At 31.1% G+C, this 20,606-nt stretch overlaps 4 protein-coding genes across 4 annotated transcripts; 2 read left to right on the top strand and 2 right to left on the bottom strand.

Annotated features, from left to right (window-relative positions):
• Nucleotides 1-357: 357 nt before the first annotated feature.
• LOC111592332 (IQ and AAA domain-containing protein 1-like) lies at nucleotides 358-6,595 on the bottom strand. The gene is made up of 8 exons (XM_023304458.2): nucleotides 5,779-6,595; nucleotides 5,138-5,468; nucleotides 4,531-4,820; nucleotides 4,006-4,162; nucleotides 2,698-2,961; nucleotides 1,526-1,683; nucleotides 882-1,465; nucleotides 358-489 (listed from the first exon to the last, which is right to left on the bottom strand). Exons 1-8 carry the CDS (start codon nucleotides 6,509-6,511, stop codon nucleotides 388-390), a joined length of 2,619 nt encoding a protein of 872 aa, XP_023160226.1. The 5' UTR covers nucleotides 6,512-6,595; the 3' UTR covers nucleotides 358-387.
• Nucleotides 6,596-6,853: 258 nt separating this feature from the next.
• On the bottom strand, nucleotides 6,854-8,788 carry LOC111592334. The gene is made up of 5 exons (XM_023304460.1): nucleotides 8,675-8,788; nucleotides 8,457-8,620; nucleotides 8,233-8,366; nucleotides 7,663-7,733; nucleotides 6,854-6,979 (listed from the first exon to the last, which is right to left on the bottom strand). Exons 1-5 carry the CDS (start codon nucleotides 8,753-8,755, stop codon nucleotides 6,887-6,889), a joined length of 543 nt encoding a protein of 180 aa, XP_023160228.1. The 5' UTR covers nucleotides 8,756-8,788; the 3' UTR covers nucleotides 6,854-6,886.
• Nucleotides 8,789-9,336: 548 nt separating this feature from the next.
• On the top strand, nucleotides 9,337-11,621 carry LOC111592333 (GDP-Man:Man(3)GlcNAc(2)-PP-Dol alpha-1,2-mannosyltransferase). The gene is made up of 5 exons (XM_023304459.2): nucleotides 9,337-9,604; nucleotides 9,666-9,861; nucleotides 9,932-10,390; nucleotides 10,578-11,254; nucleotides 11,314-11,621. Exons 1-5 carry the CDS (start codon nucleotides 9,588-9,590, stop codon nucleotides 11,405-11,407), a joined length of 1,443 nt encoding a protein of 480 aa, XP_023160227.1. The 5' UTR covers nucleotides 9,337-9,587; the 3' UTR covers nucleotides 11,408-11,621.
• A 3,986-nt stretch (nucleotides 11,622-15,607) lies between these two features.
• LOC111592328 (fatty acyl-CoA reductase wat-like) lies at nucleotides 15,608-18,760 on the top strand. Its single transcript, XM_023304453.1, has 10 exons — nucleotides 15,608-15,722; nucleotides 15,788-15,903; nucleotides 15,960-16,027; nucleotides 16,092-16,418; nucleotides 16,663-16,772; nucleotides 16,855-16,940; nucleotides 17,000-17,109; nucleotides 17,196-17,441; nucleotides 18,350-18,607; nucleotides 18,673-18,760. Exons 1-10 carry the CDS (start codon nucleotides 15,608-15,610, stop codon nucleotides 18,758-18,760), a joined length of 1,524 nt encoding a protein of 507 aa, XP_023160221.1.
• Nucleotides 18,761-20,606: the final 1,846 nt, after the last annotated feature.

The following is a 20,606-nucleotide window of genomic DNA, read 5'->3' on the forward strand; positions in this document are numbered from 1 at the left end:
TTTACTTATACTAGAGAATAAATACCCAAAACACATAAAAAAACAAGAAAAACAACCATTAAATACAATTGCTAGAATAATATCAATGTAAATGTTTGATAAATAAAACTCATATCATTTTAACAAGTAAATTCCATGCTCTGTTTTGTTAATACCAAAAGGTTTGATTATATTGTTTTTGTTTGATTATATTATATATCAATAACAAAAGTTTACCAAATGTATCTAATTGAAATGTGCTAACTGAACTTATAAATTCCATAGCGGAATTAATTTTCCTATCTTAAAAAGATGATTTTATTTTTAACATTGTTTAATTTACTACATTTTCGAAGGATTTACATTTTCACATTCGATTTTAAAATAATGACTCGTTTTAAATAAAGATTATTTCTTTTTTTGCTTTGCCATTTTCAAAGCCATTGCAGCCCTTCTCATCTTTTCGAACTTATTTGAGCCTCCAAACCATTTTTTGAATTTATCCATTATCTAAAAAAGAAATAAATTAAGTCACTTTTTAAAATTGTTATATTAATTAAAATATGTATCTATTATAAATTATATTTTTATAATATCTTAGTAAGATATTTATTTTTTTCTCAAAATAATTATATACATTTTTTACAATAACTTTCCCTATTTCTCTGGATTTGTCTCACATGTACACATCAGAATATATATAATATTGAAAAGAAGAATCTCATATACCAAAATAAGTTATTTAATGAAAATCTTTGAAATAACATGTCTGAAACTACCTCTAGGCTTGATCAATTCAATTAAAATTTAATTTTAGGAGAATCCATAAGCATTGATATTGTATATACACCACGTTTTGTTTTGAAAAACTAATATTATTAAATGTTTCTGTTTATGCATACCTTATCCTCCAGTGGGAAAAGTGGAGGATCCATTTCCGTCAAGAAGTATTCCAAAAATTCCTCTGGGTTCAATGCTTCAGCTTTGAGACGCATTTTTCGAGACACACTCAATGTATTAGCTATACTGTTAGATGTATCACCAGAATTATATGCTTTCATAATTTTTGCCAATGCAGAATAAGCGTAGTTCTCTAGAGCATCTGGTGCATTTTCGGTCATCAAATCCAACCAAAGCAAAAAGCAAGTACCATAGTCGCATTTCGGAATAAGTAAGATTTTTTGGAAAGTTTTCTTAAGGAGCGGCTTGGCCAGCCAAGGTAAACTTGTTGTACCGAGAAGTACAATTTTATCAGTCTTTTTAATTGGCTTTAAGATTTTCTTTTGAATATACGGAGCGAGTAGTGTTGGTGACATATATTTTTCCTCCGATGGAACCTTTTTATAAAATACCCGATGAGCTTCTTCAATAAATAATATTGCTGGCTGAAATTCTCGAGCTACTTTCATGACAATATGTATGAACATGTTCATGTCTTTCGAGTAATTGCACACTTTTTCTGGACTAAGATTTATAAAAACAGCATCTGTAATAATACTTATATATAAAAAATAGTCTAATTATGTTTATAGCTAAGGGCTCATACCCAACTCTGATGCAATTATATTGCAGAGCAACTTTTTCCCACTATTGAGTGGACCAACGAGTAAAATTGATTTGGGTTTGTCTATATCAAACTCGCTCATTCCAAGCATACTTTCCTGAACAACCATTTTAATATCTCCCTTTGCAGCGCCAACAGTTCTAGAATTAACAGGATGTGAAGTTAAAATTAAAATTTGTTTGTGTATAAAAATTCGAGAATCTTTGTATCATAATGTTGTCATGCTATTGGTAGCTAAATCTTTATCGGCACTAATTGAAGTAAGGTTAATAATATGAATTATTACAAAATTAAATAATTATTGATTCCGTAGTTTGTATCAAAGCAAATAAAAATCGGTATTACGACACCAAGATTCGAATCCACATTGTTTACGCAACACGCATTAACTCTACCAACATCGCCACTTCATAAATAAAAAAATAAAAAATAAATAAAAAACATCCCTTCGCCGTCAGGCTCGAAAACTGAGATTGTTGCTTATGGGTGTCGCATCTACCAACACCGCCAATGCACTGCTTACGTAATAAGTTGCAAACTTGAAGTTAAGTAGCAGCTGATAATTCACCACAATTCAATCACAATTTCGATTCTTCGAATAGAAAAGAATACACGCATTTGAATAAATATGTGCTTGGCGCTGCTTGACATGTGCTTATGCAAATTGGCCAAACGTTTTGTTTAATAACTTTTGTTTTACTTATTGGATTTTAATGGAACTTCAGCATATGATCTATATATTGGCTCTTGGAGATTGGCTTGGTGAAGAAACGCTTTCACATGATGTCTCAATTTCCAACTGAACTTAAATTTAAAGAATTTGGGGAAATTTGGAGCCGGTATCCAAAATCCAACAAAAATCAAAATTGTATAAAAAATACGAAAAACTAAATACAAAATTTGGAGGCTCTAGCTCTTAAGACGTACGAGATATATTGTATTAACTGCATTTCAATCATGTTTTTATTCGAAAACAATTAAATGGAAATAGTTATCGAATATTTGAAACAAACTTGATATGCGCGTGCTATACACGGACTTACAAAGCTTATACCCTGATTTACCATTTTCAATGGGATTAGGGTATAAAAACATACAGTAATCTGGGCTGAACAAATTAAAATTTTGTAATTATCATTGCAAGAAAGTCTTACGTCAAATTGTCTTCATCTCTTGTATCATCAGCAATAAAATTAAAGTCAGCAATGAATTCGTTGAAGTCTTTATGGGAAATTTCCTCAATTACAGATGCATCCTTGAGTTCGTGATACAATGAGCTGAGTGTTCTATCTCCTGTCGGATCCACAACTTTTTTCTTCTTTCTGCCCTTCTTTTTCTTCTTCTTTTTTACCTTTAACGCTTTATAGGGCTGATTATTATCCGCAGCTAAAGCCTCTCTTAGCAGTTCATATTCAACACTAGAACAAATATAAAAATATTAATCTATAAAAATGCAATTGAATCCTGTTTACTATATAATACTCGTTCATGGCTCAAAAACAGCAAAAAGTTTATAAAATTACAATTTTTTTAAACTATTGCACAATAAATTACATTTTTCAACAATATCAATTTTTGACAATATCTATATCAACACTTTTAATGTTTTAACTATCCAAAGAAAATTGCCTATGGAATGGATACTCGTTCCATTCGTGAATTCGTGAAAAGATAATTATCTTTACCATTTATTTATTAATAATAAGACAAATTGGAAAATTGAAAAAGGATTAAAATATAATCAACTGTTAATAAATATCTTCAACCAATGATATAGTGCGATTACAGTTGACTATGATGTTATTTAGTCTTGTATTCTCCGGCTCGAGGGACCACTTGACCGTGGTGGCGTTCAGTTATGTAATAATCTTCATTCGTCTGAGCTCGAGTTCTTACACTCTGACTCAAACGTATTTCATGTCTTAAATCTAGCTTATCAAGCATGTAATTTGAGCTATTCCTATTGCACTCCCTGCAAGTGGCTGTATGTTCATGCCTGAACATATAGTGTATTAATCAATTAATTAAAAACTAAAAGTAATTTGATTTATATATTTAATATATACGAAAACTGTGTACTTCTCACTAAAACCTTTTTAATGAATTAACCGAATTCTGTAGGTTCATCAATAATAAGGATATGGGAAGAGTTATATAACGAAATAAGCATAAACTTGTAGGGTACACAAATATAACTTTTTTAATAAAGTAGTTAAAAATTTCGACAGAAGTGATTTGGAAGTCCCACAGAGGAAAAAGTATTTCTCATAGGGCACGTTGATTTTAAATTTTTATCCAATAATATTTATGTAAACACCAAATTTTTTACTACTAAAATATAACCGGCGAGAAATGGGACAAAATCCTGACATAGATATGTAATACCATTACAATCTTCAAAACTATTCAAATATTTTTAAACTTAAACATTTTTTTGGAATATAAAAGGGGTTTATACTTACCGCATATACTCGTCTACCAATTCTCGCAATTCGTGATGTATTACATCTAATTCTTTCTCAGTTACCCAGGCTTTAATTGGATCGTGATTCTTATTTAGATATTCATCAACGTTTCGCCAATCAATTGCAAATTGCTTCATTGTCTCTTCAATGTTTTCTATTAAAAATTATTAGATTTAAAACAAGTGAAATAGCTCTAGACGGAAATACCCTGATCTTCGACAGATCAGTATTTTGAAGTAAATAATATATAATAAAAACCATTTTGGAACATGCACTTCCACAACCAAATAGCATGTTATTCGCATCATCTCTGCAATACGTGTACAAATACGGAGCAAATGCGCACGCTTAGCGCTGCTGGCCACGTGCTTCAAGTTATAAGGTAATTTTATAAGTTCCTCAATAACTTAATATATATTACAAAATAAATAAATAAGTACGTTGAGTTTGAGGCAATATACTAAACTGTGTCAAGGCTCAGGCGTACCTGATCTCTTCATTTATTTAACGTTATCCACATACCTATTGGCTTGCTTGTTGATAATGTATAACCAACATCAAATATTCCTAAATCTCTCAACTTCTTTCTACGTTTAGCCTCTTTCATTTTTTGATTTTTAATTTTCGCTTTAATTTTCCTCTTTTCCATTCTTAATTTACTTTTTAGTTTTTGCTTTTCTTCCTTTGACAATGGTTTTTTGGTTAGACTCTCCTGAAAATCGCCTATACTCATTGTTTCATCAATGACAACCAACACAGTTCCGTTCTTAACTGGATCAGGGTACGGGTGAAAATTCTCAGTTGCTGTGTAGCTGTGAATAAAAAGGAAGTCACAATGAGATACTCTGATCCAAACTTTGATTGGTATAAGCAATATGATGTGTTTTAAAAAAAAACTTTGATGTTATTCGATTTATATTTAATTGCTAGACTTGGATCCGGTATCTTATTACTGATATATATCTAATTTCCGTCGTATTATTTTCGGAATATGTTTAAAATTTAAGGGTATTATTATTAATATAAAGATTGGTCCAATTTTCGAGGGATAAGAATAAAAAATCTACATTATATGTTATAAATAAACTAAAAGAAATATTTTTTTTTTTGGAGATTCATCACTACTTACAATTCTTTAAACCAACCGCGAATATGATCAGAAATGTCTTCCATCATCCAGGGGCTCCGAACTTGAAGCAATCGCGTCCGTTCGTCCATAATAAGTTGTTTAAATTCTTCGTCAAGTTTTTTTTTTTTCTGTTCATTTTTATACATCTCAAGAACCGAGTTAGCAAACTGGTTTGGTCTTTTTAGTTGTCGTATTTTTCGTATGCCCAACAACTCTCGTTTAAATTGTTTTTTAATTTTATAAATTTTTTTTGTTTTATAAGCTCTCCACCAAGATTGAATTAAACTCGCTGCTCGATTGCGAATTTCATTCGAATCGTCCGTACTATTTTCTAAAATTTAAATTGATCGGTTTATTAATTCGTGCAGTTAACGTTTAAAAAAATGTTGGTAATGTATTCAAAAATCCCTGCTTTATGGGAGCAAGATATGACGTAAATTTGGATATCGGTAGAAAATGGTTGAACAGTGAATATTTGGGTGAAAATGCATATATTAATAAGAGTAAGGTGTGGGCGACTTCTAGGGTCTAGTCTATAAAACTGTTGTTGTTCTTAAAATATCAACCATAACATTAATGCACTGCTTTGGATTTGTAGCAGTCAAAAGATAGCGCAACATAATCGATCATAAGATAATTACCTGTTACATGGCCTGTTAAATTATCGATTTTATCTCGTAATTCTTTACAAGATTCGTCAGTTTTAATGAAGTCCGCTGTGAATATAGTTCTTTTAACAGGAATACTCATAGGCTGGTTTGGCTTGAAGGTAAACCGATAGTTAACCTTTGCTCTCTGCTTGACCTCCAAGAATTTCTTATCATAATTGATATTCGACTTGTAAACACGAGCACTTCGGGCTCGCTCATGGGCTTGTATAAGCGCCACTGCATCGCTTACTTTACTCCAGCTTAATGCATCGCTTTGCTCTTTCTCTTGATCATTCATGTAAAGCTTATTTTCTGATAGAATATTTTGAATGTCTAATGGACGACGATATAGAAATTGCGGAGATCTCCAAATCATCAAATCGTATGGAGTCAATTTTCGTGCAATTAACAGTTTGTCCATATAAATGTATTCGCTTAACTCCATTTCTTTCAGCTCATCTTTGAGCAACACGAGTTGCTGAGTTGCACTTTCAACCAGCTTTCTGACCACATCTCTTTTTTGCACTTGAAATGTGTTTAAATAAATAAAAGTTAATTTATTGACAAGTTCAACATATAATATATATAGCTCAGAGAATATTTTGAATGAAACTGATTTTTGCTCCGGGGGTTCAATTTTCTTTAATCGATTTTGTTTTTTTATCAATTGACTGATTTCTTTAGAAGTAGAAATCCAGTACTTATGATTCAAATCGAAGGACATCTTTAAATTGCGTTTTTTCCAGAAATTAGTACGAAACTTAAAATTTATTTTAAGCAAAAGCTGTTTTTAACTAATATATATTTTACATATACAAAATATATATTTTACAAAATATATTGACACAGCAATAGTGATCTGTTCATTCATTCAAACTGGGGTATATTTCATACAAAAGGGTGATATTTATGACCTTGCCAGATTGGAAAGGTTTGAGTGGTTAATAATATCAAGTTTGGAACTATGATAAAATCACGCAATCGCCTATCCTTTTTCAAAAATAATCCATTATAATCCACAACATAATAAGTTGAATGTAGTAATATTTATATTTTTAACATAACAATACATTTTAACATTACGTTTTGTTATTTATTTTTAAGGGATTTCAAATGGAACCACAACCGCTTCTCTGTGATCGATTTGTATGCCTAATACACCGGCGTGGGATTTTTGTATAAATATTCGCATCTGAAAACAAGAAAAAATAGTTTTAAACTTATCATTCAATAAACATAAAAGTAATTAAATTATTATGAATTCGTATATACAAAATCGGTAAATTGAAGAGGAATAAAAAGATTTTAAATTTCAGACAGGGTTGCAAAATATCTAAAAATGTAAGATATATATTCAAAATATTTACGGATCACGTCGTCTGGAACAAATAGGTCAAAATAAAGGAGATTCTGGTGATAAAGACTTATTTATTTGTGTAAGGTTTCTTTAAATGTGTGTTATAGGCAGATGAAGGAGTGACATAAAATAAACTAATTCTAGATCAGGAATATGAGATAAATCGATCTATCGTGCGTCCGTTCGCCCGTATGAAAGCAGCGATCTCATAATCCACAAAAGCACGAGTTGAAACTTATATACTTTCTTTACTTATACAAATTTTCATAAGGCAAGTGCATTTTGGTTAGTTATTTGGCAATACATTTCCCTTAGTAACGGCCATACTGCTGCAGAAACGCAGCCGCCGTGTGAACTTAGCAGTAAGCAGCACGTGCCTATACGTCCATGTGCATATGCGTACGCATATGTTGTTTGCTATAAATACCATATCTGAACAGAGTCTCTCCTACCACAGCGTCTTACATTTTTATATATAATGAGATGATTGAGATTGAGAGAATGAATGACTCACTAACCTGAACAGTATCATCTGAATATATAGCTTTTGATAAATAAGACTGATGGTTAGGAACATCCTTTAAAAGACCTAAAAATAAATAACATGTAAATAATATTAAAAAACAATGTATTTCATAAATAAATAAACTTGTCATTATCTTAGATAGTGTCTGCTAATCGTATTTGATTAAAGGATACTTAGCTTATTTAACTTAAAACTTATTCATTTTCTGAAAGTGAAATTTGATTAGATTTTGCAAAACGTAAGTAATTGTAAACATAATTATCTTCTATTACATTAACTTAAATTAGAATATCACGCATGGAATAGGAAATTTATTACTTTTTTCGCAATTTACTGGTAATGCGATAAATATAAGTTAAATGCTAAGTCAAAATTATATGGGGGTCGGTTTTGAGAACTACATATATATATATGTCGCTGATAAATAAGGGAATGTAGAAACAATAAACAAATAACTTTAATTCACCACTATCAAGCTTACTATTTAAGGCCAATCTTAATGTTAATATTTTTATATGCCTATAACATTTTTGTTATGCACAAATAAATTGTAATGTCAAACCTTTTTGTACAACACCAGGGTGTTGAATGTTATTCCATTGCTGTTGGAGACGCTGTGAGTATAATTTAATTCTGTCTGTATACTCCTGATGTTCCAAGGTGTGAGAATCCAGCGCCCCCACATTGATCATGTTGCTAAAGCATTCAATATAAAATAAAATTAAATAAATATGTCAACAAACACATAAATAATATAACCATATATAGATATTTTTTTCTACTTACATTGCAGTATTTTGCACCAATCTAGATAAGGCATTTTGATCATCCTTCTTTGGCAGCGATTGAGAATAATCATTGCTTAAATCAGCTGAGTTACTTCGCCGCAAAGCTGGACTTTGATTTACAGAATCAGCCAGAAGATGCGTCCTCTCGCTGGGTTCAATACCCTATAAAAAATTTAATTAACTATGATAATTAAGCATATATAACTATATTCTTACTTGACTGCCTAGGTCGTCCGAGCAGTGCCAACAACTACAAATAGATGCTAAACAATCCAATACAGAACGAACGTATTCCATATTTACGTTGTTATTGTTAATAATTTTTAGTGATGGTAAAAGTATAAAAACACTAATAAGGGCATTCCCGTGATGTAAATGAAAATGTAAGTGTTAAAAATAAACCAACCTTTTGAATTAATATTACTATGCATATATAGCAATTTTGATAACTAATTCACAATAAATTAAAAAAATAAATACAATATGTTTATTTATTGAAAAAGTTGAAAAAAAAACAGTATAAATATATATATTATATATTTATATTTCTTTAAATAATCGTTATGTATTAATGTATTATTTACTGTTTAATAATATCGTTCAGAGTTAAATTAATATCTTTGCTTTGTTATTATTTAATAGCTACTTGTTTTAAAAATGTAGCTAATATTTAATTGAAATGATTCTCGATTACCATGAGTTCTTGCTAATCTTACATACGTTGATAGTGACAGTGCAATATATTCCAGTCAAATATCTTTATCTTCAGAACGACAACCATAGTATATTTAATAATTTGTTTTGTAGGTCACACCTAAATTAATGCGGAAATATTCCTAATATTAAGGTGCAGTAACGATTCTTAAATATCGTACTCATCGCCAAAACATCGTACAATATCGAGTACCTGAGACCAAACCAGCTACAATTTTAAAAATTCGATATTTTTTATAACTCTAAACCACAAAACGCAAGACAATTGAAATAAAAATACTATGAACACGACACCTGTAATTAGTTATTGTTTATTAATGCAGAGTTTTAAAATCATTGCTGCACTCCACTGATAAGGCAATACTGTACCGAGTAAAATTAAAAAATTCAATTTTACAAATATTAAAACTATAAGATGGTGATAATTTTGATGTAAGACTATAAATATGTGTAAAATAAACTGCATTATTAATAAAAGTTTGATTTGGAACAGATTCTGGTGCTGTATATTGCTGCTAGGTATCGCGTCTACATTTTTGTTTTGCTTACGTCAATGGATTCTACGGAACAAAAAAAAGTTACATTGGTCCCAGCCGGAAGATAAATTGTATGTTGGCTTATTCCATCCATATTGCAACGCTGGCGGTGGAGGCGAGCGCGTCTTGTGGTGTGCTGTAAGGGCGTTACAGGTGCTAGCATATATATTTATATATATATGAACATTATCTGTAATAATAATAGAACTTCGTTTCGCTTTAGAACAAGTATGATAACGTAAAGATAGTCATTTACACAGGAGATACTGATTCGACGCCCAGCTCAATTCTGCAGAAGGCGAAAAACGTATTTAACATAACACTCGAAACTGAAAAGATTACGTTTGTATATCTGAAACAACGACAATGGGTTGAAGCGAGAAAGTATCCGCACTTTACTTTGCTGGGACAGAGTTTAGGATCGATTATCTTAGGCTTAGAAGCTATCTGCAAATTTCCACCAGATATCTTTATTGATACTATGGGATATGCCTACACGTTTCCAGTCTTTCGCTACTTGGCTGGTAGTAGAATTGGATGCTATGTTCACTATCCTTTAATAAGCACAGATATGCTAAAAAAGGTGCAATATCGTCAATCATCTTACAACAATAAAGCCTATGTCGCCCGCAATCCCTTTCTTACATGGTTAAAGCTTACCTATTATCGGTTGCTTTCTAAGGTAAGTAATAATACCTGGTTACAAATCTTATACAAGTAGTCGCTGATATCAACGTTGATACTGATAACACGTTATGATGACGTGTAAATTAGGATATGCGACATGCAAAAAAAATACTATAAAAAATGAGTATAATATCTATAACACAGAGTATATAGATATTTACATAAAGAAATTTTTTTTGTAGACATATAAGTGGGTAAGCCGCTGCTCGGAAACTATTATGGTGAATTCAACATGGACTGAAAACCATATCGTAGACCTGCTAAATGTGCCATTAAAAACTCATAGAGTGTATCCGCCATGTGAGATTGAACACCTTAAGAAACTGGAACATATTGAAAACAATGAGGAAATCCTAATAGTGTCTGTAGGGCAGTTTCGACCTGAGAAAAATCACCCATTGCAATTACAAGTTTTGTATGAGCTAAGGACATTGCTGATTAGAGATGAGGATCTCTGGAATCGAATAAAACTTGTTATAGTAGGATCTTGCCGACATGAAGAAGATTACGAAAGGCTTCATAATATGGAAGACCTTGCAAAGCATTTATCTCTTGAGAATTCCGTGGAGTTTAAAGTAAACGTTTCATATGATGAGCTCTTGAATATATATAAACGAGCAACAATTGGTATACACACTATGTGTAATGAGCACTTCGGAATTGGAATCGTGGAATGCATGGCAGCTGGTATAATTATGATTGCTCATGAATCAGGTGGTCCATTACTTGATATTATCGAGACTTCTGCAGGCTCCCAAAATGGATTTCTTGCAACCCATGCAATTGAATATGCAGCTAGCATAATGAATATTATAATTAATCCTGCTAAAACGAATAGGGATATTATAAATGCAGCGCGGTACGTACTTCTTTATTAAGTACCAAAAAAACAAGCTAATTTATTTTTATACATTTCAGGTCATCTGTTGAAAGGTTTTCAGAAAAAGAGTTTAACAGCCAGTTTTTACGAGCCATTTCGCCGGTTTTTGTGCCACGGGATAACGAACTTTGATACAAAAATATGCTAGTGGACAATATCTTAAAATGTTTAATATAACAATAAAATGTCTGCAGGCCCGAGAATTCTTGGCAAAGTAATTCAGAAAGTTGTTCAATGTAAATTGTGTATATTTAATAATTCTGAGTTGTTTTTTTAATATGAGGGAGTCTACCTTATTTATATCTAGCAAAATCACAGCCAAAACCAAATACCTACATTATTTTCTAACTTATTTCGAGGCATTCAACAAAAACATAATATTAAAATTAGATTTTGAATAAAATTTTTGAATAAATAAATATTTTGAGCGATTAGAAATTTTAGGTAAAATCCTCTTCGACTGAGGCAACACAATGTATCTTGGGATATAGCCATGATATGTGACTGTCATTTCGTCTTCATATATCCATTGGTTCAATCATATTTTATTAATTAAATGGTGCTGAATTCTTAGATGCTACTTAATTTCAAATTTGCATTGGTACAGACGGCCTCCGTTAGCGATTGGCCTCGGGTTCAAACCTCGCGGCGATGGCACATTTTTAATTGTTTTTTTTTTTTATTTTTTTAATTGTGAAGTGGTGGTGTTCCGGTTGCAATGTTGTTTTTTATTTTTTTTTTTTTTTTTTTTTTTTTACACTCGATGCAAAGTACGGAAAATATTAATAAACGCAGATAGGACTGGGATCAGGGTATGTCCTAGTCGGGCACTCCGACTACTTGTTTTTACTCCAATTATCAACAGAAGTATTTACATTATTAACAATTTTAAGTAAAAATTCAGCCATTAATGTTAGATAAGAAAACTAGATTTCCTTCCAATAATAAAATATTAAAGCTGCATTATAAATTGACAAATCATTATATTAAACAAATTGTAAAACCAAAAAAGTTTATCACCTGCAACTCTTAGCAATTAGTTGCTGTGAAACCCGTTTGTTAGTGCAGGGTTGATGTCAATTTTATTTATAATATAAACCTTGTTGACGCTAAGAAACGGTTTTAGATAAATAAAATACAAAAAGGAACACAGAATTAAAAAGCTTATTAATTGTTATGCCCTCAACCCATTAAAAAGGGGAAATTAGGGAGGATGGTTTTTTTTTTAAATGTATATAAATTGTAGATTAAGTCGACGAGCTGAGTCCAGGCCTGACCGTTTAATATACATATATCTTATGCAAGCTTAATTTTTATAATTTTTTGGAATTGGTGAATTAAATGATGTAAAACGACGATTCAATGTCAAATGATCCAACAGTATAGGCAGCGTAAAAACGTACTGGCCCAGAAGTTACAGAGCTCGTCCGGATGTGTGTCAAGCAAGAGGCGTCACCGAGTACACAACACAATACAACATGCTTTTAATCACCACCTATACCGGTACAATAGAACGGCCATAGTTCTCTGGGTTCATCAGCAATGTCATGGGTGTTGACTTTCAGGAGGGAATAAGATCCGAGTTTAGGAATATGGTCATAACAAAGACAAAGACATTTTTTTTCTCTTACGAGGCACTGACATTTAATATTTATTTTGTGGCCATGGTACGAACTGTAGATGATAACCCTACATATTCTGATTTCGTATAAAAACACGACAAAGATCTACCGTGGCATAACATCAAATGAAAAACCTGATATTAGCCAATCTGGCTATTATCAAATTAGCCTTGAAGATCAGTGCCATAAAAAATGTATTTCTGCGTAAGCTGTGGCTACCCATGTCAAATACTGTTTGGACTGAAAAATGAAATAATATGTGCGGTGAATTTTACAATTTTCTCCGAAAATGAAGAGATCATGTTACGCATAAATTGGTATTAAAACCCGTAAGTTATGCTATTGTAAAACTTTCCAGGGTTTAGGGTTTAAAGTATCCGAAGTAGGTGCAAAGAGCGACCCTGAAGTTAAAGCTATTTAAGGATACTGGGAGCTGAAAAAATTGTTGGTTAAGATAAATTTTTTGCATGCCGAGATATTTCGTTGTAGACGTTGCAGCGATTGCAAAGCCTTTAACGAACATGCTGAAAGGTGGAAACTGCTCCATTATGCATATGTTTTGAAAGACTATTATCGACTTTGACGACACACAAAAAAATACGCTTGAGAGGCAAACTGACCACGGAGCCCTGGGTGCGTATCTTCTTATTAAATAGACGGTGTTCCACAATGAAAAATTGAAATAGATTGGGTTTCCCATAAGTGAAACTATTGGTTAGTGATATGTATGTGTAAAGTTATTTAGAGATGTATGGGCAAAAATTAAATAATTGACATCGTTAGGGCTAAAAGCCACAAATATTAACCAATATTCGAATTTTAACGCATACACTAACACTTGCTATCATCATACAGATATCATACAGATTCATGGCCTTTTAACTGCAAGATGACAACATGACTGACATCTAAGTCATCACATATGAACGTTAAACCATCTGACTATATCCTTATCCAACGGCAACAACCTGCACATAATCGAAGGATAAAGGAGACGATAGCGTCAGCGGGTCCCCAGCGTAGCCCATTGCTGCGCTTTGATTCAGCATCGTATTCAGCGGTCCCATCTACCGTTTTAATCTTCACGAGAGATCTAGAAACTCATCGATATTTACGGTGTTAGTAAAGGTTGTGGGTTAAATTTCTGAAGGTGCTGGGTTTTTGGTTTTTTTTTTAATATTGTGAACGTTCACAACTCAAATGATTCAGTAGACGAGTTTTAAAGTCGATACTTATGAAAAATGTATAGTTTTTTTCTGTTTTAAGTATCTGTTGATCGTGACTTAGGGTATCTCTTATTCGGGCACCCCTAATTCGAGCTTGTTGAAAAAAATAATGATAGATAATATAATATATAATGCTTCTAGCTCACACAAGAGACAAAAAGTTCTGACCTAAGTCGTTAAAAACTGCAACCTCTACAATATGTTTAATAAGTTGTAGACAAACAGCTCTATTGGTTTTTGTGGAAGGTCGATGATCCCTGTATGTCCACAGTAGAAATTTGTGATTTTACAGTAAAATTTTTATCGTACAAAGCTTGCTACTAAAAATTGTCTTTCAAAATTTAATACCTTAATATTACCTTTCTGGCTAAGCATTATTCAATGGGTGAGGACTGACGAATTAAATAAAACGATGTTATACAAATAAATATAATAAGAAAAATATAATAAGCATAGTTTTTTTCATTTTGTGGCAAAACAACCATTTCATGTCCACAGTAGCTACGGTGCAATGGTTTCTGGTATCACAGTTCATATCAGGTTTTTTGCAGCATTCAGTGAAAGTGATTAAGTAAACAGAGTGAATATGACAAAACAAAAAATAATATTTACGTTCATCAGACAGTTCGAATTCGATATACTGTACTTTTACTATAACAGGTAACTAATATGCAGGTAAGTAATTAAATTTATATATCTGTACTTAACAAATGCAAAATTGATTAAATATGCCGTCTCGTCCTTTTGGATTCATTCAACTCGAGTTTTAATTTACCATTTTTTTAAATATATAAATAATCATTTTTAATGGAAAATGAATGAAAGACGCGTATTTGTGAATTTGTATTTTTGTGTCTTAGTGTTTGAGCTATTTTATTTTATTCAAATACAATTTTGACAAATTTAAAGCATGTTAAAAAACGAAGTTGTTATTATTTTTATTATTTTTTTCCTCGTTTTATAGTACATTTACATAAAATGTATCAGATTTCGATTTAAGTAATAATTCAATTTACTTGAACCATAATTATAATCATTAATCTGTATTTAACAATTATGCATTTCAGCTGTAATCAATTTTGAATATAAGCCAGTATATGCATATATATTGAAATTTAAACTGAGATAGCTATACTCAGATTTTCCTTAGTTAAAAAAAATTAACACCATTTTTTCAGTTTGATTCTTAGAGTATATGAAAATGGTTGTGAAAAGCGTGACGAAACCTTACGAGTTAAACATGAAAAACTGTTGAGGATTGAAAACACAGCAAAAGAGTTGCAACAGTTGCTTAGAGATGGTTAGTTTTTTTCTTATCCCAATTATTGAGTAGGTTGGATAATATATATTAACCCCTTGAGCCCTTAAGTTACATAATTTAACAATCTTTCAAAGCCTAACTAGTTTTAGTTATGTGAGTTATGTGAGTGGTTACATCATTTAATTTTCTAAATTTAATTTTTCTTTATTATTGTGCAAAGAAAATGGATCAACCGAATGCAGAAACAATTTTAAACGAGGAAGATCAATCAAATATACAAAAGTTTTTTAATAAATCGAATATATTGATTACGGGTGGAACTGGATTTTTAGGAAAGAGTAAGTAAATGTTATTTATGAAATGAGTGGATGTGATAATATGTTTCAGTTTATTTTTGTTTTAGTTTTAATAAACAAGTTACTCACGTCGTGCCCTAATTTAACTACAATTTATTTGCTTGTGCGTAGTAAAAATAACAAAAGTGTAGATACTCGAGTGGATGAAATGTTTGCGGATCCGGTAAATATAATCATTATCATTAGAAAATATTTTTTATGTGATCAAAATCATTTTAGATGTTTGAAATACTTAAAACACTTTCTACAAAATATACCTTTTACGTAAAAGGAATTGCAGGCGATTGGTAAATTGAAAAAATAGTTAAGAAATTCAAGCTCTATGCTTTTATTATCCTTTTATATTTGCAGTTTGAAACCTGGCTTGGGATTAAACGTTAATGATCGCAATTTATTAATAGACAATGTCGACATTGTGTTTCACATGGCTGCGACCGTCCGATTTGATGAGAAACTAAAAACAGCTCTTAAAATAAATGTTCATGGTGCATATGATATAATGAAGCTTTGCAAAGAAATGAAAAATCTTAAAAGTGTTGTCCACGTATCCACGGCATATACACATTGTCCTCGAAAAACGATTGACGAAAAGTTATATTCGACACATAATAATGCTAAAGGTCTAATGATAATGGCTGAGTATATGCCCGAGAAGCTCTTGGACCACGTAACCCCCATGTAATTACATTAGAAACTATAAAATTAAACAATTTTTTCAACATTTGTTACATTTTACATTATTTCAAAATGAATTTAAGTTTTATTTCAATTTCACTTACATTAAAATCATATTTGGTTTTTATACCCTGACCCGTTCAAAATGGGAAATCAGAGTATAATGATTTTGTGAAAATGCATGTAACATTCATTAATTTTTTAATTTGTTGGTCTATAAAAGATAAAAAAATGCATCTCTTTCCAGCCTACTGGGGAAATGGCCAAATACGTATACCTTTACAAAAGCCGTGGCTGAGGACGTTGTTCAAATTTACAGCGAGCAACTCCCCGTTGGCGTATTTCGTCCTGGCATTGGTATGCGTCTTATTTGATTATTAATTGAAACAGTGATGATTTCAAACTGAATGAAATGCTTATGGTACTCTTTTTCTTCTAGTAATATCCACTTATCGAGAACCAGTGAGTGGCTGGATAGACAACTTTTATGGGCCAACTGGAGCAATAGCTGGGGCAGGCACAGGGGTACGATTTTAAATTGATTTATTATTAGTTTTATAATAAATGTAAATATGTTTTTATAGTTGTTACGCACATTACGCTGCAACCCAAAGGCCATAGCAAACATGGTTCCAGTTGACTTATGTGTAAACAGTATGATAGCTGCTTCCTGGGATATATATGAAAGACACAAGTAATGTTTTGTGATACTAAAATTATCTATCTTGATATATGAATCTAAGATTTTCTTCCATTCAAAAACACTCGCTGCAGTGCTAGAAAAGCTTCGGCAGACATCCCTGTCTACAACTTTTGCACACCCAATGACAACCAGCTAACTTGGGGTGAATTTACAACAAAGACTACAAAATATGGACTAATGTACCCAACATCAAAAGCAGTTTGGTATCTATGTTATTCGAATAGCACTAACAAGGCAACCCATATGCTGTCTATATGTTTTCTCCATTATTTACCTGCACTTATCATTGACATTATTTGCTTGTGCATTGGAAAGAAACCAAGGTAAGTTAAAATATACATACACAGTATGTTCAAAAAATAATTTTTATTTTAATCATGGAACACGTAACGTCATCTATTGAATGTTGATAAGATTTCAAACACAACCAATTTAATGTAAATCGGTTGACAGGTTCAAAAGTTACGCCCTTTATAATGAAAGTTTGTGCTTGTATCGTACAAATGCAAGGGTGTATGGTGATGATTGTTGAGAACGCTCACAAGTTCATAAAAATGGTCGTGAAGTAACCAAAAAAGAGCGTTTTCAAAAGCCTAGAATCAAGACAATGTTGATCACTTTCTATGATTCCAAGGGTATTGTTTACAAGGAATTTACTATTTATAAGTTTTACATCGTTTGCGGTCAAGAATTGTTCGTGTTAGACCTAAATATCCACAAAACCAAAAAAGTTCGTAAATTTTTTATGAATAAAACCGATTTGTGTCATCAACCATTCTCCGTATTCTCCTGATCCTATAACCATACGACTATTTTCTGTTCATTAAGCTGAAAGCTGCCATGAAAAGATTACGATTATTCGAGCCATTCGAGAAGCCGTGGCACAGCTGTTAAAGAATATTCATTTCGATGGCATGAATCAGTCTATGCGTAATCGTTCTAAAGGTTATATTGAGTTAAATTGAGACTTTTCCCAATAAAAGTAACTTTAAAATATAGTACGATACGTGTTTTATTCTATATCTTAAAAGTCCCCATATTGATTGCGTACATATGTGTATATGTGTATGTATGTGTGTATATATATATTGAATAATTACAATGTATATTTATGTATTTATAAATTCTCATTATGAGCAAATCGTGACATATAAATATTAAATCAATTTTGGTCGATAATCAATACGAATACAAATCTCTTCCCCAAATATTATATGTTTTTCATTTACAGGCTACTCAACACTTATAAAAAGATACATAAGTTCATGAATGTGATTTCATATTTCTCAACGCGTGATTGGGACTTTCGTATTAATAATATTCAAAGCCTTTGGAGTCGAATGTCGAATGTTGATAAGGACGAATTCTTTTTTGATATGCAACAATTAGATTGGGATTTTTTTCTTCAGCAATATTTTCGTGGAATACGCAAATATTTGTTAAAGGATCCATTGGAAACTATGCCCAAAGCATTAGTTAAATGGAATCGGTAAACACGTTATTATATTTATTTTAATAAGTTGTCAAGAAACTATCAGTATTTTTGCTTGACAGATTGTATTGGCAGCATCAAATCCTTAAAGCTATCGTTTACATCATTCTAATGATTTTAATCTGGATTTTCTTTAAGAACGTATATTAAAGTTTGTATGGAAAACTATCTAAAACGGAAGCAGTAAATAAATGTATTGAAAATACTTTTTTTAATATTTCAGTTGTCCATACATGAAGATGCTTAACTCGGCTACAACAAATCATCAAATCAATTTATTTAGCTTAAAAAGGTGTATTGGGTCTTACAAAGATAATAATTTTGAGTTAAAAAACAATAAAACATTTCGTCAGGCACGCTCTTAACACATAAAAGAATAACATCGCCTCTGTGGGTCAACCTATTATAGACTTAACTTTATTTTTTTTACATATATGGATGACGTTTCAAGTATATTGCTTTAATAGTCCCAACACATTAGATTTGGATAATAGCAAAATCTGGACAAAAACACTAAACCAGTAAGAACATAAGCATACGGGCGCTACCGACCGCATAGTACTCATTCCATCTCAAGCGAAACTGTTTGTACCGAATCGTAATGTTTTTTGATTATTTAAAATGTGGAAATTACAAGATAGATAGAATAGAATAGGTCAACAGTAACTTAGTAATCATTTTATTATAGTTTCGAGCTCAATTGCGATTTGCCAGGACTCCACAGATTCACAACTACAGCAAACAATATATACTCCAAATAGCAATGCTTTATATAATTTCTATAATTCTATCGAGTATTTATTTGGCTGCAGTTCCAAAAAGCTTAAAATATAACAGCCATCCACTTACGCAGTTTTCCAATATTAATATTTATACATGATGTTCATGGACACATATATATCATCATATAAACTTGATCAAATTAAATATTCTTAGAATAATAAGAAAAAAATAAGATCAGAATCAAATAATTAAATGTTAGGCATAGAAAAAATATTTCAAGCCTGGCCACAACTGAATAATATTTTAGATATCACCAGTTGATTAAAAGATATTTGATTCCAGGTAAACAACAACAACGTGACAGTTTTTCCAATTTTACACCTGTTATCTTTATTTGGCGAACCAGTTTTTAGTAAATTATCAAAATATATCATTAAACATGGAGTATAATATAAATAAAATTTGTAAGAAATACATGCATCGAACACAAAATTTTCATACTCTTGCTTAAAGGATGTGAGTGATATAATTTAATAACTCAAGTTCGAAAAGATTTTAAATCCATTTCATAGATTATGATACCCTGTAACTCCGACATTTTTGCAGTGCATGCCCCAAATTTGACGGTCACGTCAGTGTAGACTCATTCTAAGGACTGGCCAAAAATAATATGCCTACGTCACGTTTTTATTTTTAACATATTTTTATTTTTTTAACTTTTTCAAATAATTTTGCCAATCTCTAGCTTAGTTAACCTCACTTTTTTCTGACATATACAAATATCAATATATATATGTAAAAATAAAAATATTAAGTTTGTTATATTGTAAATCGTTTATTTTTTTTCTAATGCCAATTGATGCAGTTAACCTAAACTCGTTACGTAAATATGGTAAAAAAAAAGAGGTTTGACTGTTTTAAAAACATATTTTATTTCATTGTATAATTTTAAAATATTTAAAAAGTTGATTACTTAAAAGTAAAACCCGAATAATAATAAAAGTGTTGTAAAACCCTTGGTGACTTTTGACGGAACACGTTGATTTTTCTTTTCGTTTCTAATTTAAGAAAATCATAATACCATAATACGTGTTTATGCACATATCCATTTAATACGTACTTTAAAATTACGGTTTTACAAATTTTCAATAATTTACACTAAACTAAATACATTTACAATAATTTAGTACTTATTAGAATAAATATTGTACCTAATTTTGTATTAAAATTTTTTATTTAAATACGAGTTGCTTTTTTGTTACAGTGTAGTCTA

Source organism: Drosophila hydei, unplaced genomic scaffold (genome assembly GCF_003285905.1).
Source record: "Drosophila hydei strain 15085-1641.00,03,60 unplaced genomic scaffold, DhydRS2 tig00000001-arrow-pilon, whole genome shotgun sequence".
NCBI lineage: Eukaryota > Metazoa > Arthropoda > Insecta > Diptera > Drosophilidae > Drosophila > Drosophila hydei.

What these genes read in the sequence shown, in the direction of transcription:
- LOC111592332 (XM_023304458.2), bottom strand. Translation starts at nt 6,511, where the DNA reads ATGTCCTTCGATTTGAATCATAAGTACTGGATTTCTACTTCTAAAGAA. An exon ending in TTTAACAGGCCATGTAACAG is followed by an intron (nt 5,469 to 5,778) that starts GTAATTATCTTA and finishes TTTAAATTTTAG; the next exon opens with AAAATAGTACGGACGATTCG. An exon ending in TTGGTAGACGAGTATATGCG is followed by an intron (nt 2,962 to 4,005) that starts GTAAGTATAAAC and finishes TATTTGTTCTAG; the next exon opens with TGTTGAATATGAACTGCTAA.
- LOC111592334 (XM_023304460.1), bottom strand. Translation starts at nt 8,755, where the DNA reads ATGGAATACGTTCGTTCTGTATTGGATTGTTTAGCATCTATTTGTAGT. An exon ending in TTGGTGCAAAATACTGCAAT is followed by an intron (nt 8,367 to 8,456) that starts GTAAGTAGAAAA and finishes TGAATGCTTTAG; the next exon opens with CAACATGATCAATGTGGGGG. An exon ending in ATTCAGATGATACTGTTCAG is followed by an intron (nt 6,980 to 7,662) that starts GTTAGTGAGTCA and finishes TCTTGTTTTCAG; the next exon opens with ATGCGAATATTTATACAAAA.
- LOC111592333 (XM_023304459.2), top strand. An exon ending in ATTATCGGTTGCTTTCTAAG is followed by an intron (nt 10,391 to 10,577) that starts GTAAGTAATAAT and finishes TTTTTTTTGTAG; the next exon opens with ACATATAAGTGGGTAAGCCG. An exon ending in GATATTATAAATGCAGCGCG is followed by an intron (nt 11,255 to 11,313) that starts GTACGTACTTCT and finishes TATACATTTCAG; the next exon opens with GTCATCTGTTGAAAGGTTTT.
- LOC111592328 (XM_023304453.1), top strand. Translation starts at nt 15,608, where the DNA reads ATGGATCAACCGAATGCAGAAACAATTTTAAACGAGGAAGATCAATCA. An exon ending in TAGCTGGGGCAGGCACAGGG is followed by an intron (nt 16,941 to 16,999) that starts GTACGATTTTAA and finishes ATGTTTTTATAG; the next exon opens with TTGTTACGCACATTACGCTG. An exon ending in TGCATTGGAAAGAAACCAAG is followed by an intron (nt 17,442 to 18,349) that starts GTAAGTTAAAAT and finishes TTTCATTTACAG; the next exon opens with GCTACTCAACACTTATAAAA.